This window comes from Epargyreus clarus, unplaced genomic scaffold (genome assembly GCF_041222505.1).
Source record: "Epargyreus clarus isolate Ecla_fem2 unplaced genomic scaffold, WU_Ecla_fem_2.2 ptg000006l, whole genome shotgun sequence".
NCBI lineage: Eukaryota > Metazoa > Arthropoda > Insecta > Lepidoptera > Hesperiidae > Epargyreus > Epargyreus clarus.
The window spans coordinates 8088417-8105110 of record NW_027332214.1 but is presented as its reverse complement, the minus strand read 5'-3'; the positions used below and the strand labels follow the sequence as shown (position 1 = coordinate 8105110).

The 16694-nt window shown below is 39.9% G+C and overlaps 1 protein-coding gene across 8 annotated transcripts in view; it reads right to left on the bottom strand.

Annotated features, from left to right (window-relative positions):
• Nucleotides 1–1727: 1727 nt before the first annotated feature.
• Atpalpha (sodium/potassium-transporting ATPase subunit alpha) overlaps nt 1728–16694 on the bottom strand; it is a 60329-nt gene continuing 45362 nt past the window's right edge. For 3 of the 8 annotated variants that reach the window (XM_073073934.1, XM_073073938.1, XM_073073937.1), the window contains 16 exons: nt 15413–15493; nt 14965–15096; nt 14708–14878; nt 14386–14607; nt 14089–14307; nt 13835–14015; nt 13494–13751; nt 13030–13379; nt 12699–12950; nt 12126–12337; nt 11578–11761; nt 10562–10777; nt 8732–8826; nt 4269–4443; nt 3739–3971; nt 1728–3377 (listed from right to left, as the gene is read on the bottom strand). In XM_073073934.1, coding sequence (XP_072930035.1) covers nt 3257–3377; nt 3739–3971; nt 4269–4443; nt 8732–8826; nt 10562–10777; nt 11578–11761; nt 12126–12337; nt 12699–12950; nt 13030–13379; nt 13494–13751; nt 13835–14015; nt 14089–14307; nt 14386–14607; nt 14708–14878; nt 14965–15096; nt 15413–15493 — 3102 coding nt within the window. In that variant the 3' untranslated portion in view covers nt 1728–3256. Of the gene's footprint in view, nt 3378–3738; nt 3972–4268; nt 4444–7546; nt 7642–8731; nt 8827–9795; nt 9891–10561; nt 10778–11577; nt 11762–12125; nt 12338–12698; nt 12951–13029; nt 13380–13493; nt 13752–13834; nt 14016–14088; nt 14308–14385; nt 14608–14707; nt 14879–14964; nt 15097–15412; nt 15494–16694 lie in introns of all 8 variants that reach the window. The other 5 variants (XM_073073936.1, XM_073073939.1, XM_073073941.1 and 2 more) reach the window with 3 other exon arrangements.

Here is a 16694-nt window from a genome sequence, read left to right as displayed (position 1 = left end):
ACGTGTACCTTGGCTCCACGATCACAAACACTGGGGGATGTGAGGACGAGATACGAAGGAGATGTGCTATCACAAGAACTGCCGTAGACAAACTCAAAAGAATATGGTGCAACCGCAATATCACCAAAGCCACAAAAGTACGCCTTATGAGAAGTTTGGTCTTCCCAATATTTCTGTATGGTGCAGAAACTTGGACGGTTCGCCTCAAAGACCGACGTAAAATTGATGCACTTGAGATGTGGTGCTGGCGGAGATTGCTGCGAATCCCTTGGACAGCGTTTCGAACCAATGTTTCGATCTTGGAGGAACTTACCATTAAAGAGAGGCTATCGTCGACGGTACAAAAACGAATCCTCAAATACTTCGGACACGTTGTCCGAAATCAAAACTCCATGGAACGGCTCGTTGTCCAAGGGCACATGGAAGGCAAGCGGTCACGCGGACGATCTCCTACGCGTTGGACCGACTTAATAAAAAGTACCACACAAGCCTCCATTATCCAATGTTGCCGCAACGCCGAAGACCGCAACAAGTGGAGGCGCATCGCAAGGGTGGCATCGTCCAGAACTGATGCAACATCGTGAAACCACGACCGCTCTGTCAAGAGTGAACGACTAAAGAGAGAGAGAGATTGGTTCTAAAAATAAAATTTTAGTACACCATTATTGCGTTCTGCTCTACCTCATCCAACCATATGGAGTATGGACCATAGTATATTCAAGTAACAATATGGCAAAACATTTCTTGTGGTGCCACCACACACGAACTACGCAGTTCTACACAAAGATAATGTAATCACTACGTTTTAGTTCTACAATTTAGTTTCTTGTACAAACACTTGCCTGTCTCATTGTAATCCTTGCGTTTCATCGACTAACCGCTAGGTGTCGCTGTAAGAATAAACGTTATAACGATGCGGTAAACTTGAAGATGGTCATTAGTGAAAGAGCTTCCACAAGATGCTTGTGAAAAATGAACTTTAGATGCAGGGCTAATAACTTTCGCTACAGCGCACATAATAAATTTACTTTATTACCTACTTTTTATAGCTCACAGCTGTAATCTAATTTAAATAATTTTATACAAAGTATGTACATTTAATTTATACTGTTTCGTATTTTCTTTTAGTGTTGAAATTAATCCAGAAATAGCAGTGACTAGTATTTACTATGAGTGTAGCAATCTTATGAACATTCAAATTTAATAAATTGTATTTTTTCGTACATTACATTGAATTCACTGTGGATTTGCACTTGTCTTTATATGCATCTTTTCGGAAAATAAAGTTGCCTTTCCATCAGAGCTGTGCAAGATAGCCTGAGCAAGATGGAAGTGTGTCAAATTTATTAACTTTAGTGGATGGGTTCTACAAAACTATAGGAGGTAGGATCTGCGACAATTTTTATGCGAAAGAGTCTCACTCTTAGAGTGCTACTTTCATAGAAGACTTGCTACGTCATTTTAAATAATTTCGTAGCTTAGCTTTGACTACACTCACCGCCTAACTATCTCGCACATTTCTTGTGGAAAAGCGCCTTAACATGTTCTGTGTTCATTAAAAAATGACTGCAATATCAGGAATTGTATGTGTTACAAAAGGTGTTTTTAATATTATGGTTTATCTATTTTTAGTTGCTTTATGTACGGCATATGTACTTACATATTTTGAATGTGTTACTAAAATAATATGGGAATTTCGGGAACTATCTAATGAATAAAACATCCGGTTAATATTTTGAAAATGTTTTTTTTATTAACACTTACATTTTTACAGCGCTCCTAGCCAACAGAGTAATACTATAAAATGAATCGGTGTAAAGAACTGTCGAACGCAAAACAATGTTAGTCCTACGGTGTACATCAAACGAATAGCTCACGGAGACGGGATCATCTCATCATTTTCACGATCGACGACCAGTCAGCGAGACGTAATACGTCATTAAACAAGCACAGAGTCACTCTAAAGAAACGAACATCATTTATATCTATAAACATTTCATATAATTTAGATTTATCCGCTATAATGTTATAGTTTACTCGCGCGAGGCGGCGGCGCGCGCGACGCATCGTCCGCGCCGCCGTCTCCATATCGTAACTGTATAATTTTTAAAAATCTCTAATTACGCATCCCTACTTTTGTTATTATCCTTTAATTAAGAAATAAAATCTTACATATTTATCGTGAGCAGCCTATTTTATAAAGTTGACGAAATCCTCTAATGATCCGATAATTAGAAAAGGAAAAGCGTCGCGTCCCGGGCGGCCGGGCCGGGGCCGGGGGCCGGGTCCGGGCGGGCCGGGGCCGGGCCGGGTCCGGGCGGGCCGGGGCCGGGCCGGCTACACGTGTCCGGGTCGCGCTGTCCAGCGATCGCGACTGTGTATGCTTTATTTATCTACGTTACGATTGAAAATCGGCATCGAAATTTCAACTACCTACCTAACAGTAAGCGGTAGTACGCTAAGACTCAGGCACTCCACATCGACCTCTCATACACCATGCACCCGATCGAATCGTCAACTAAACTTTATTCACTCGAAAAATTCAACTTAATCTAATTCACTTAAATTATAATAATAATGGCTTCTTAACTGTAATATTATAACAAATGCTTTTCGTTGGCCGCCGAGCACGGAGCGCGGCGGGCGTCTCGCTTCGCCCACGCGGTTCCACGAACGATCATCTACCGCTAAACGATATTTTATTACTTATCATATAAGTATGTGAAAAACAATTTTATTAGTATTATTATTTAATTCTATCTTATAATGTCATTAGTGTAACTGATGGCGAACTACCGTAACATGAATTCCGAGTCGGCGGCCGCTTGCGCGTAGTGTCGTGACCGGGCGGGCGGCCGGGCGCGCATACGACGCTCTCAAATTACCAGTTAAACGATCTCAATACAAAAATAACATGATTCACAATTTCATTTAAATAATAACATGTGTATAATATTTTGAATCATCACACGTGTCAAACTCCATACGCCCCTGTGCATATATACATACATAGTTCATTTAAAACGACGATAGTGAAGTGTGCGCGCCGGCCACGCTCGCGGCGAACACGGACATGCAGTACACTCGGCAGGTACATACGATGCGGTAACAAGCGGTGAGAAGCGTACACGACAGCGATTACACATATACCGGAACGGCACCGCGACCTCTGTCAGTCTGATATAAGAACACAAATGAACTGTACGCAGTAACTAATGATGCACGACGCGACGGTGTGGACTGTGGTCGGTGCAGCTTAGTAGTACGTCTCCTGCTCGAGCCAGCCGCCGGGGTTGCGGCGCAGGTAGAAGCGGCGGATCTCGTCGTAGATGAAGATCGACAGCATGAAGGGAATGGCGGGCAGCCACCAAACGAACCTGTAAAGGGCACGTCATTAGTACACGTCATGGCTGCTTGCTTCGGTCCACGATTCTACAGATTTATGCATGGACGGCTAACGATCACGGACAGCTATCGAACGCACCAACTCTTCCAATGCTTCGTATAGATCAGTTGATTTAAAGATTCAAAGCCATACATTAGAGATTCAATACAAAGAGAGGTTGTAACATCTCCTTATGTTACCAACCCGCTTCGTATTTAACTAATCTATAAAGATTTATCCGATTCTCTTAACACAGGAGAGCTCGTCCGTAATATGACAGACCGTGGGAAACCAAAAAAATATTATGTAAAAAATAACTAAAAATCATTTTTTTGCTCGGAGTCATATCTCACTTGAGGGGGTACATCCTGAGACCCTTGTCCATGCCGGGGGTGTAGGAGAGGAACGCAGCGAGCGCGGTTTCGAACACCAATCCGAAGTTGAGGGCCCAGTTGCGCATGCCCTGGTGGATGATGGAGTTACGGCGGGTCTTGCAAATGATCAAGTCGGCCCATTGCACCACCACGATGGAGACGAAGAACGCGGTGTGGCAGGTGTACTCGAGCGCCTTGCGGTCACGGTAAGTCTGCAAGTTGATCACAAATATAATGTTATGACGTGTTTAACGCTAGAATTAAATATCACATAGAATTAAGTAATCAATAGCAACGGACGTTAAGCAGTAAAAAATAATAAGAGAAGAAACGTTAAAATGTTATATTATATCAGTGAAATATTTGATCGTAATGATACATTTCCCGAATTTCCCTAAGTAATAAAAAACAAATTTAACAATCAGTCAAGGTGCTAAAATAGTATTAGAAAATGCTCAATCAAAAAATCAATCGTTTCTGTAAAAATAGGAGTTTACACGGATACATACCCATTCTTGTCCGTAGGAGTCGGTCAAGTCGTTGATCGCCTTCGAGTCCCATTGCTTCCTGATACCGAACAGATGCAGCGGGAGGAATCCGTTCTCAGCCATGATCACGAAGTACACGAAGAAACCGGCGGCGGCTTGGATCATGCCGATTTGGCCGTAAGCCATAGAGATAAGCCTGACAACACCCAACGCTTAGATTTATGACATGTCGTGTATAAGACGGTATAAGTCAGTCCACACCTATGACTGGTCGTGGGTCGCTCACGCTGCGAATTCTTTCATGTTACTTGGCTGGTTGGCTACTCAATTACTCACCTAGGCTCGGTTTGGGTTTGTTAAAAATACGGTTAAGCCTGAAGCATACTTCACCACTAATAGATTGGTGCTGCAATGCTTTATTATCAGACATTTTTTTGTCTTACACTTAACTGCAGTCTGAAATTTAGAAATATAAATTGCTTCCTCATCTTATTCCTTCATCCTTCCTCTTATTCCTTCATCTTATACCTACTTAATATTTAAATCGCTCATAAAACTATTTTTTAAATATAGCCCCGACTTTTTATTTCATTAGTTTTTGCTACTGTTTGGTTTTGAATTCTTTAGTAACACTCTTTGTTATCAATATTTTAAATAAGACAACAATTTGTATCATGGAACTTCAGACTACCGTTAGGCAGATGACAAAAAATTGTCAAACTATAAAAGCAACCGTCTATCATATCTATCATCTATCAGTCTTCTAGTTCCTTATGATGTAAAAATATTTGACCCAAACGTGAGCGGACCACGACCAGACGAGTGCGAATGTGCCCTTATCCCCTCGAGAAACTTTAGGCCAGCTTCAGACGATTAAAACGTCAGAACGCTTCACTCAAGTGTAATTTAAAATGAGTTAATTATAATATTTTTGCTTTGGGAACAGTTTTGAGGTTAATTAGACAGCAGGTGCTTCATAATCCAATCCAATTCAATCCAAAATTTTGTTTTGGAGATTAATTAATTTTCCCCGTGACGTAATCATTCTGAAGCCGACCCTGATTAGAGGATTTTGGGTAGACGTGCTTTTTATACTAAAATTTGTATACTTGTTATAAATTTAATTGAGAATTGTATTAATGTTACTTCTAATTTAAATTTGAAGTTTAAATTTGCATTTGCTGATTGGGGATTCATCTAATATTGTAAGGATTTTGACTGAATGTAAAGTAAAACTTATGAAAATCATATTGGAATACCTTATGTTTAATATTTTTCATTTTAGAAATAAAAACCTAGTAAGGTTTTTAGCCCATCGTGAAAAAGAACTATTAATAGTCTATCGTATACAAAACACCCCTTTTAATAGATCAATGGCATATCATAATTATCATTAGGTCACAAAAATGCACGTTTACATTGAGTCAAAATCCTAGGTCAAAGTGTAGAAAGTTCTCTCGAGGGTACAAGGGTTTGCTTGCTATTTGAGTTATTATTGTAACACTATTGTGTTGCTTATATATAATCTATTGGCTAAGAAGCAGTAAGTGTTAAAAGCTTGGTTAGAATTAAGGAAAAATAGCACGTTTTAATATGACAGAATTACTTTCAGAATATTTTGAATAAATTAAATATGGATACTGTGATACAAATTTTACATTTTTAGATTAACTTCAAAATGTCATATTAAACTATCATCGGTGCAGCGAAAACGATATATTACGGTTTAACATTAGATTACGGTTTAACATTGGCATTTTTTATTTATATTTTCTATTTTATGTGGAATTTAAATAAATAAAAATTCTTAAATATTTGAAATGCGTTTGCTAGCCTCTGTCATTTTTTTATCAATAGTGCTTATAATATGATGCAATTAATCAGTCTTCTATACATATATAATTACAAGAAATAACTGCTCTGCCAATGCCATTACAGCATGAAACTTTGAAATTGACCTCCGTGGTATATGAAGCTTCTACGACGGAGAGGTGAAGCGATATTATTGATTTTGTATTTTCACATGTAGGTAAGTCATGAAGAAATTCCTTCGTTCATGTCTCTTTATCAAAAATATAATGTAGATTATAACTTTACAGAAATAACATTTTCGTAGCACCGACTCACATTGCGAAGTAACAAGCTATTACATATATACTTACACGGTACGCCACACATGCATCCAGTAAGGTATAAAATAACGGAGAAGGCATAAACTAACCAGGTATATACATAAAAGCTAACCTCACGGAAGAGAAAAGAAAATAAGAGAGCTCAGTAAAGCGTCAAGTTATGTTGTGTGTGGTGCGGTAAGCGAAGTGACCGGCGAGCGGTCGGCGAGTGCCTCCATAGAAAATAATATCTATATAAATATACTACATAAATAGCAATATATATACTATCGAAAATATATATAATATATAATCTATTACGCTCGATGTCACCTAGGTCATTCCTTAAAAACAAAACAAAATTTGTCAACTATTCATAATACTATGTCACTACTTGACCAACACAATCACACAAAATTAATCCACTAGTGCGCCGCTAGGGGGCACTCTAAACAAACCGCTAATTTCATTTCTAACGTGCATTCGTCCGACATTGCTCAATGTCGCCCATTATTTGTCTAATTTTGAAATATGGAAGAGTGAAGTTTATAGGTAAACAGATAGGACTAGCTCCTCTAAGTCTATGGTGTGAATAGACTTAAATTAGGAAACTATTAACGTGAAGAGTTCAAAAACATTCTCAAGAGAATTACTTTTTAAATAATAGAGAGAAATATTAACAGTGATCGGTAGGTAGTAGGTAATTTGTTCGGGTATATTTATTGTGTATTACATCACAGAGTGGGTAGGTACGTGTCAAACTCGGGCCTCGGCGCTAAGTAATTGCTCAGTGCTAAACAAGGGTGGGGTCGGAACTCCGTAATCACTCTTCCACATCCATTTTCAAATGGTACTGTCGAACCACAAATAGCCGCATCGTACAAAATTTTAAAAACAACATCGTTAAAACCAATTAATAGAGTGCGATTAGAATTTTACGAACCGACCTATGTTATACGGCACCGCGTGTGGTGATTTCTCAAAATATGCCTTTATTGAGATTCAGATTGAGTTAGTATTTTTGATAGAGCGCATATTTTGAAAAAGGTTGCTCTATCTATGCCAGTTCGTAAAATTGTAATCATTGAACGTTTGCTAGTCGGCTAGTCGTCGTGTTAACACCCATATGAGAACTATGAAGCGTAGCCGCGGCCGCTCGGTGCGCGGCGGCGGCGGTGCGGGGCCAACCTTCTGTTGACGAGGTTGTCTCGGTAAGGATCTCTGGGCTGCCGCTTCATGATATCGGACTCGGGCGCCTCGTACGCCAATGATATAGCAGGCACCTTCGGTAACACCAAGCAATCAGGACAAACGAACAACACGCGCGACCTCTACGTGTCCACGCTCCGCTTATACATAATAAATATACGTACACACACCCGCTACGACGTCCCCAGTAACCGTCTACCGCTAACCTCACGTGTACATAACCATATATATTATACCAAATAAATAATAGTACAACTATTTATATTTACTTAAAATACAACGGAATATCTGGCTAGTGAGTATAATAAAGTAGAAAAAGATTAGCGTGTTCAAAGTTCAAAAGATACTGTAGCTCGATGGCGTCTTCGATGGAGCATAGTACACAATATCTGAAATGCTACACTATTACAGTTACAAATAAGCCCTACATATACTTAAGTAAAAATATTTCATAAAGTGTTCATGTACTAATTCAATATACATATTTATGAACATGGGAGAGACCGAGAGGTCTATCCGCGATACATACGATATGTGGTGATATGAAATCCTATAGTAGACCTACGAGTAGATAGATGGTAGCGATCTTATGTGAAAATATATCGTGTCGTGGTGTGCATGGGGGTCATGAGAGGTAAAAATAATTAAGATAAAAAAATACAGATAATTATAATATAATTACGGAAAAAAAGTGAAAGGAAAGTGTGAAAAATCATGCACGAGACAGACAGACGACAGAGACAGGAAGGCATCGAGCACTTACCTTAGATACGACCACACACCACAGTTAGTAAAATAGTATCAACAAAACCACAACTCAGATGGAATAATGTGTTTGATCCGGCAACGGACGGGTCCATACGAAAACACGTTATTCCATGGCCACATCAAGCTACATAATACGTTAAAGGAAACATGAGATTTGTTAGAATAGAAAAAATATATAAAAGACAACGCAAGGCAGAAATCAGGAGCAGTGCGATCGTCGCCTTCAATATCCACACAGAGAGATCTAATAGGAGTGGTGTACCTACAGGGCACCGTCCACAGACTGCAGGCAACAACCAAACTTCAATATTGAAGACTAACTTACACGTGGTAGCAAGCAAATAGCGATAGAATAATATCTTTGAACGAGTGCGGTGTTCACTCGCGGTGTTTTACCTCTCGTTAACGAGTTTATCAGTGAAAGGATTACGCGGCTGTCGCTTCATAATGTCAGATTCGGCCTCCTCGTAAGCCAGGGAAATGGCGGGCACCTACACAAACACTAGCTATGAGAGCGAACGGCGACCGGCCTCCGCCGACGACAAGCGTGGTGCATCACATCACATGTGTACAACATCCAACACTTAGCAAGCCCTTGCCACCATACGCCCGACACCGCGAGTCCTCGTGCAACATTGTTGCTAACCAATCTAGTTAACTAATCGATTCTTCTACTAGCTTTTAATATGATATAACGTTTTAAGATATCAAATTCACCGGAATTACGGGCGTATGCTTGCAACGGCTTGTATCGCTTATAACTATCACATAAAACAAAATGTTAATAACACATAAAAAATGTATACATGAAGTGACTCAGTTCTTGCCGTCGTATATACGTCTCCAGAATGTCAAACTTAAAATTTAACCAAACGTACTGTGAATGATAATGGACGTCTCATATGCTGATCGGCTACTATTTAAAATTTTGAACTTCGTGACGGGGTGATAGTGATAATGACGATGACAGTGATTTTGTAATTTAGGTGTGTTGTGTCTGTCTCAATTGTGGTAAACTACGCCAATTGTGGAGATACTAGTTAACAGTAGTCCCTTCCAACGTCCTTCGGACCGTCTCTAGAGGGGATTCATACAACACGCTTTCAGTTCTTCCCAAGGATCATCCAATATAAGCACACAAATAAAGCAATCCCCTTAAATTGTTCAACATATTGTGTTAGTAGGACACTTTAAATCGCCTAAAGCTATGTTGGTAAAAAGAGTCAATCAAACATTTTTATAACATACACTTATATTAGTATTCGATGTAATCATACGGTCCTACATAAAGCCAATTAAAGAGTTTTTTTTTAAATTAAGCGCAGAACCATATGATTACATACAATTTCTATATTAAGGTACACCATCGGCATATCGATGCAACAGCGACGTTATTAGCTGAAAACCAGTTAGGGGTTACATTTTTGGCAACACATCGTAATATTTTACGTGGTAGAGACCTCTCGTTGACAAGTTTGTCGCAAAATGGATTTCTAGGCGGGCGTTTCATAATATCCGCCTCGGCTGACTCGTACGCTAGTGCGATCGCGGGTACCTAGTGTAAATCTTGGATTAAATACATTTTTTATAAACTTTTAGGACCAATTCTTCGGTGCCCCAAGCTGAAATGTCTAAGGAAAATACACACTTTACGGTCATTTCACAGCTATCGTTCAAAAATTAAACTGATATAGACTACAAAATTAATGTTTTTTTTTTCCGTGAGTAATTTTCTTAAATATTTTTAAACGACAGCTGCTTTTAAGTACAATTTTTAACTTATTTTTGAACATTTATTTTTATTTTGTATATCATAATTATTTTTACACAACTGACTTTCTCAAGCAAAAAAAACTTTTTTATTTAATTTTTATTTTTTACAGCCAAACAAATACATTCGTTACCAAGTTTAAATAAAGAGGATCCTTCGCTCTGTTACTCATACTTACATTGTTTAAATTTAAATCGTAAAATCAGTTGCGTTAATAATTTTTTGGTCAAACGCAAGTGCATTACGTTTTGTCACTACAACACCCACTCTTTTAGTCTGATCACCTCATTACTCAAAATAATATTTTCAAACATTATTTTATTATTCAGACCACAGATAAATTAACCTCTTTTCTAAATAATCTTTCAGGCCACAAAAAATGAAAACAAATGCACTTGTATAAGACTTTGACACACATTATAAACCACATATAGCCTTTTAAAACACAAACTTACCATGTCGGTTCCCAGATCGATACAGAGGATGGTGACAGTGCCGAGTGGCAGGGGAATGTCGCAGAGGATGAACGCAAGGAAGGGGGAGATCTCGGGGATGTTGGAGGTGAGGGTGTACGCGATGGACTTCTTCAGGTTGTCGAAGATCAGGCGGCCCTCCTCGACGCCCGTGACGATAGACGCGAAGTTGTCGTCCAGTAGGATCATGTCGGCGGCCTATGAATGTAAAATGAATTTTAAAATATACCAAAGATGGATAAATAGTACGGAGAGACCTTCAAAGTAAATATATTTATTGTTGAAGGAAAAATAAGAGATAGCTCTGCATATAACTTCCACTAAACTCTAAATTGGGAACCGTATGAAACTTTCTTGTAAATTGCAATTTGTAAAGATTTGTAAAATGACTTATTAAATTCAGTTGCAACATTATTAAAAATTTAAATCATTTATTATGTATACAAAATGCGCTTTTACTGATTTATTTATGAGATCTTTGCTCTTTCTCTCTTTATATCTCTATCTCCTTCTTTTCGACATCCCTACGATCATTTTCCCTACGATCTTTTTTACAGTCTGCATTCCGGAAAAATCTCGAAATGAGAGTTTAATGTCTATTTTACGTACTAGCGAAAAATCTGCCGAACAATAGTGAATATGTTGACGCTGCGCACGATTACGGCCGCATAAAGTTTGAATTCGCGCAGAAAATCCTAATCCCACGGAGAATGGACGAGCGTCGTACCGAATACACCCGAGTAGGTTATTTAGACACGCGTACGCGCCTCTATGCTTTTACTCTGCAAGTATTTAAATCCAACATTATAACGCTGACGACCTGGCGCGCGGTGCGACTACAACACCAGCCTGACACGCAGAAGCCTCCGGGTTTGATTCCCGGCCAGACATTTAAATGTGGAATTTTGATTTCTATTCTCTAAATGTTCGTGTTCCTCTGCGTATCCATGGCACCGATGACTGAAACCTGTCATAATCGAAAAGGTGCTAAAACTCACTTGTTTAGACACATCAGAGCCAGCGATGCCCATGGCGACGCCGATGTCGGCCTTCTTGAGAGCTGGTGAGTCGTTCACACCGTCGCCGGTGACGGCCACTATGGCGCCGAGACGCTGGCAACCCTCCACGATGATCAGCTTCTGTTGCGGTGACGTGCGGGCGAACACGATCTCCGTGTGGAACCTTTGGGGGAGATAGAGGTTTTTAAAGATGCAGAAACGACAAATACAAATCATAAATTTCAAGAAAATAATAATAAAATACCAGGAATTATAAAAAAATATATTGACATTTTACTGATGTAAATTCATACGTTATAGCAAAATAATACGAATATTAGCAATGTTCAGAGTTCAAATAGTGTCACACTCATAAGTTTTCTTTTAACATTGCGTAAACTTGCATTTTTGTTAGTTAAGAAAAATAAAAATATCAGAACAAGAAACAAACTTATGTAGATTTTTGTAAATATTTTTTAAAGCAATTTCACAAGCAATAAGTACTTATTTTCGAAATCAGCCAAACATGTATATATAACGGTACTAACTTGAGAATTTCGTCAAGTTGGTCAGAGTTGAGTTCCCTGAGCTCGGTGCCGTGGACCACAGCGGCCTTCGCTTCGCGGGGGTTCACTTCAGACACGGGGATGTTCAGCCGGGCGGCGATGTCCTCCACAGTTTCGTTACCTTCCGAAATGATGCCGACAGACTTCGCGATAGCCTTCGCCGTGATTGGGTGATCGCCCGTTACCATAATAACCTGAAGAAAATATGTTACATTAGAATATTTTTCTAAATTATTTACAAATATAATACTTCTTTTAAAATATTGTATGTATTTGAGTAGCAAACGAGTCATGATATAGTCCACCTGACGGTGAGTGGCCGTTTTCGCCCGTGGACATCTATAACCAATTCAATATTATAGAAGAACAGTTCTAATTGAAGCTGATCACCGTTGCGTTGCCACCCTTGAGCTCTAAAATCGCCTCATATGTAAGTTAGATGGCATATACCTCCTTTGCGCAAACGCAAGAACTACTTCACGCTAGTAATAGGTGTAGCCGTAGTTACCCTGCCCCCTCTATTTAACTTTACTGGTTCCTCTCAAAATTGCCTACCTTAATACCAGCAGATCGGCACTTAGCGACGGCGTCAGGCACAGCGGCACGAGGGGGATCAATCATACTCATCAGGCCGACGAAGCGGAGGTTGTCCAGGGGGAAGTTGGGGTCGTCGGTGTTGAACTTGTATCCGATCGGGTACTTGTCCGAGGGGAGTTGTAAGTCGCAGAAGCCGAGCACACGTTCACCGAGACCGCCGAGTTCCAAGTACGCATTGTTGAATGCTTCCTTCATTTCCTCATCCAAAACCTGGGGACAACATCATAGGTTACATCATACTGTAATTGATTCCAAATTCATGTTAGTAGTTTTGTTTAAGGTAGGTTACCTTTTCCTTTCCACCGATGAAGATGGTGCTAGAACGTTCCAGAATCCTTTCGGGGGCTCCCTTCATCACGAGCAGATGGCGAGGGTCGCTGGGGTCATCGCTTTCATGGATGGACACCTGGTACTTGTTGGTAGAGTTGAACGGAATCTCGCACACTTTCTTATTACGCTTCCTGATAGACATCACATCGCCGAGAGCCAGTTCCATGCACTTGAGTAACGCAGCCTCAGAGGCATCGCCAGCAACTTCCTTCTTCAGAATTGGCACGCCATCCTGACCACCCTTGAACTCAGCGCGATTGCAGAGAGTAGCGATCTTAGCGAGAGCCTTGAATCCAGGGCTGGTACGGTCTATAAAAACGAATCAAAGTATAAAAGCTTTGAAACACAAAACGAAAAATGTATGTAACAACGAATACAAGAGACACTAAGTGGAAGATATTTCAGTAGAAGAAAAATAATTACCATATTGAACACCAGATTGGTCCTCAGTAGTATCGGCTTCAATGATCTGGTTGTCAAACCACATGTGCGCAACAGTCATCCGGTTCTGGGTAAGAGTTCCAGTCTTATCCGAGCATATAGTCGAGGTAGATCCGAGGGTCTCTACAGCCTCCAAATTCTTTACCAGGCAGTTTTTAGAGGCCATACGTTTGGCAGTGAGAGTCAGACATACAGTTACAGTAGCCAGTAAACCTTCAGGTACGTTCGCTACGATGATACCTAAAAAACATAGACATTAGAATCTTCATTCGCTGGGAAACATCTGATATACGCAGAGATATATGGTCCAATAAATTCCTTACCAATTAAGAAGATGACGGCATCCAACCAATGGTAGCCGAGGATGAACGCGATGACGAAGAAAGTAACTCCGAGGAACACGGCGACACCGGTAATTAAGTGGATGAAATGGTGAATTTCCTTAGCGATGGGGGTTTCACCGGTGTCCAAACCAGAAGCTAATCCAGCGATACGTCCCATTACCTGAGAAGATATTTTTATTATTAATATCAATAGAAACACATTAATGTTTCATAATCAACCGAATAACACTTACGGTGTTGTCTCCGCAGCAGATAACGATTCCTTTGGCGGTTCCTTCAACGGCGTTGGTAGAGAAGAAAGCCAAGTTCTTGGTCTCAAGGGGATTTTCATTAGTAAACTCGGGTCCACGGGACTGGGGTTCGGATTCACCAGTTAAACTGGAGTTGTCCACTTTGAAACCACGCGCCTCGATAATACGAATATCAGCTGGAATACGGTCACCAAACTTCACCTGAAAAATATATCGAAAGTTAGATAATCCTTCATTTTTAAAAACACTTAATTTAGCGTCATCATATCAGATACTGACTTCAACAATATCACCAAGCACAAGATCTTCAGCTCGCAGAGTCAACTTTTCACCTTCACGAATAACAGTAGCAAACTGAGGAACCATGTTCTTGAAGGATTCCATGATCTTTGAGGACTTGCTTTCCTGGTAGTAAGAGAAAATACCCGTTACGATCACCACAGCCGCCAATACAATGCCAAGGTACAAGTTGTCATCCGCCGGTTCTTCAACAGTACTCGCCTGGAAAAAAGAAATAGTATTATTTTATTATCATATTTTGTTTAATAATTTTTTTAGCATACATGTATTCTGTATACACATCCTATGTCTCATTACATACCTGAATTCCATAGGCAATAAAGCATAGAATAGCACCAATCCACAGTAATAACGCGAAACCACCGAACAGATTTTTACAAAACTTTACCCATTCGGGCGTCTGTTTTGGTGGCGTAAGTGCGTTTGGACCATCCCTTTCGAGATTCTCTTTTGCTTTTGCATGACTAAGGCCCTGTAACAAACAAAAACATTTTATGATTAGATTTTAATTATAATGTTAACAATGTACTTAATGTTTTTTAACTCGAAATTACTTACATTTTCGGGATGTGTTTGAAATCTTTGGTATAATTCTTCCGGAGTGATTTTGTGGTAGTCGATGTCCAATTCCTGTTTCAGATCATCTAAATCTCCTGGTTTTCGCTTTTTCGCGGGGGGTTTCCGGCGTGTCTGTGTAAATTTTTAAATGATGTCAATTAAAATCGAAATATAAATGGAAAGTTACATTTTGGCCCTCTTACGGCACAAAAATCAAGTATTATTTCAGAGATCACATTAATAACAAATTTGTGCAATGAAATACCATGAACACTATCTTAAGTAAATAGCAAAATAGAAAAGGGCGGGAATAACAATGCAAAATTACGTAATAAAAATCCAAGCATGCATTACAATAATGACTATGGATCGCAACCTGTCACAGCGACGGGCCGCGTCGTTCGTCACTGAAAAATGTATAAATGAGATGGTAATGTAAATTAAAAACCTTGTACTGTCCATCGGCAGTTCTATTATCGTCCTTAATGGGGGCGATGGTGGCGACGCGGTACGAGTCGGAACGGCCATGCTGCAAACATAACTAGGGGCTAGACACATTCTACAAGGCGGCCCTACGGGCCATGCACTCTGTGGTAACTAGATGAGAGTGAGGATGACGAGGGTGATAACGCACGTTTCTGCTGAACTTGCTAAAACCGCAGTCACCAGAATCGTGCGTTAAGTACACGTACAAAGAAGTGCACAAATGTCTGAATTAGAAGCGGCATTTGACACTGATAAATATTGATATACCGTTAAATTCAGACATTTTTGTTTCAGTGAACACAAAATCTTGCTATCTAACTGTAGCTTGGGGCAAAACAGATTTTTAATGATAGAAACATCAGTCAGTAATAAAAACGATAGGAATAATTTAAAATGTTCAAAAGGGGGCATCAACAGTAAAGTAATTCTTAGCAAAGGTACATACAATTGATGCATACAATACAACAAGCAAATTAATAGTACGGTAAGCAGAACCGAATGTGACAAACTATAAAAAGGCAATTGTGCGGCGAAGAGCACACAGCAACGGGAGCGTGTCCGTGCGGCGTAACCTTGACGAGTGTGCTCTATAGTCCTGCTGGGATCGCCGGCTCAATGGCACTCAATTGATCTGAACTAGTTGCGTGTGCGAACCTGAGCGCGGTGTAAGGACACCGTACCTCCATGCACGACTACGGTGCCCCCATTCATTGCTGCCCTCTACATTTAAATCGACTGCGCAAACGTGACCGAGGAAATTACTACCGGACCTGATGTTATGCCACATAATTCACGTTCATAGTTTCACGTCGTCGGCTCGCATAAAACTATTTAAAGTCAATAACGATTATTGTGTGCAAGGCAGGCATAATGTCACCGAGTCTAAATGCGTCCGTGATGCTGTAAACAACTCGGCCGCCGCCGTCGATAATTGATGAACGTTTTCATGGTGGACCTCATTACACCACGCCCTAAATTCCCATGAAGGTTATTGCCAGAAATGGAACAATAGATTGTGGGATGCAGTGTTTATAATAGATTGTAGTCGACCCACTTATTTAATTTAGACTTTTTCAGAAATAGATGAAATCGTGGCAATAGAGACCTATACTAATTAACGTTGTCGACATTTAATACTTTGTAGGGCGCACGAATTAATTAACACCGTACGGCCTACATGAGGTTACAATTGTACAAATATGAAATATTCATATTCCCAAAGTAGGATTGGTGCACGTTTGCGA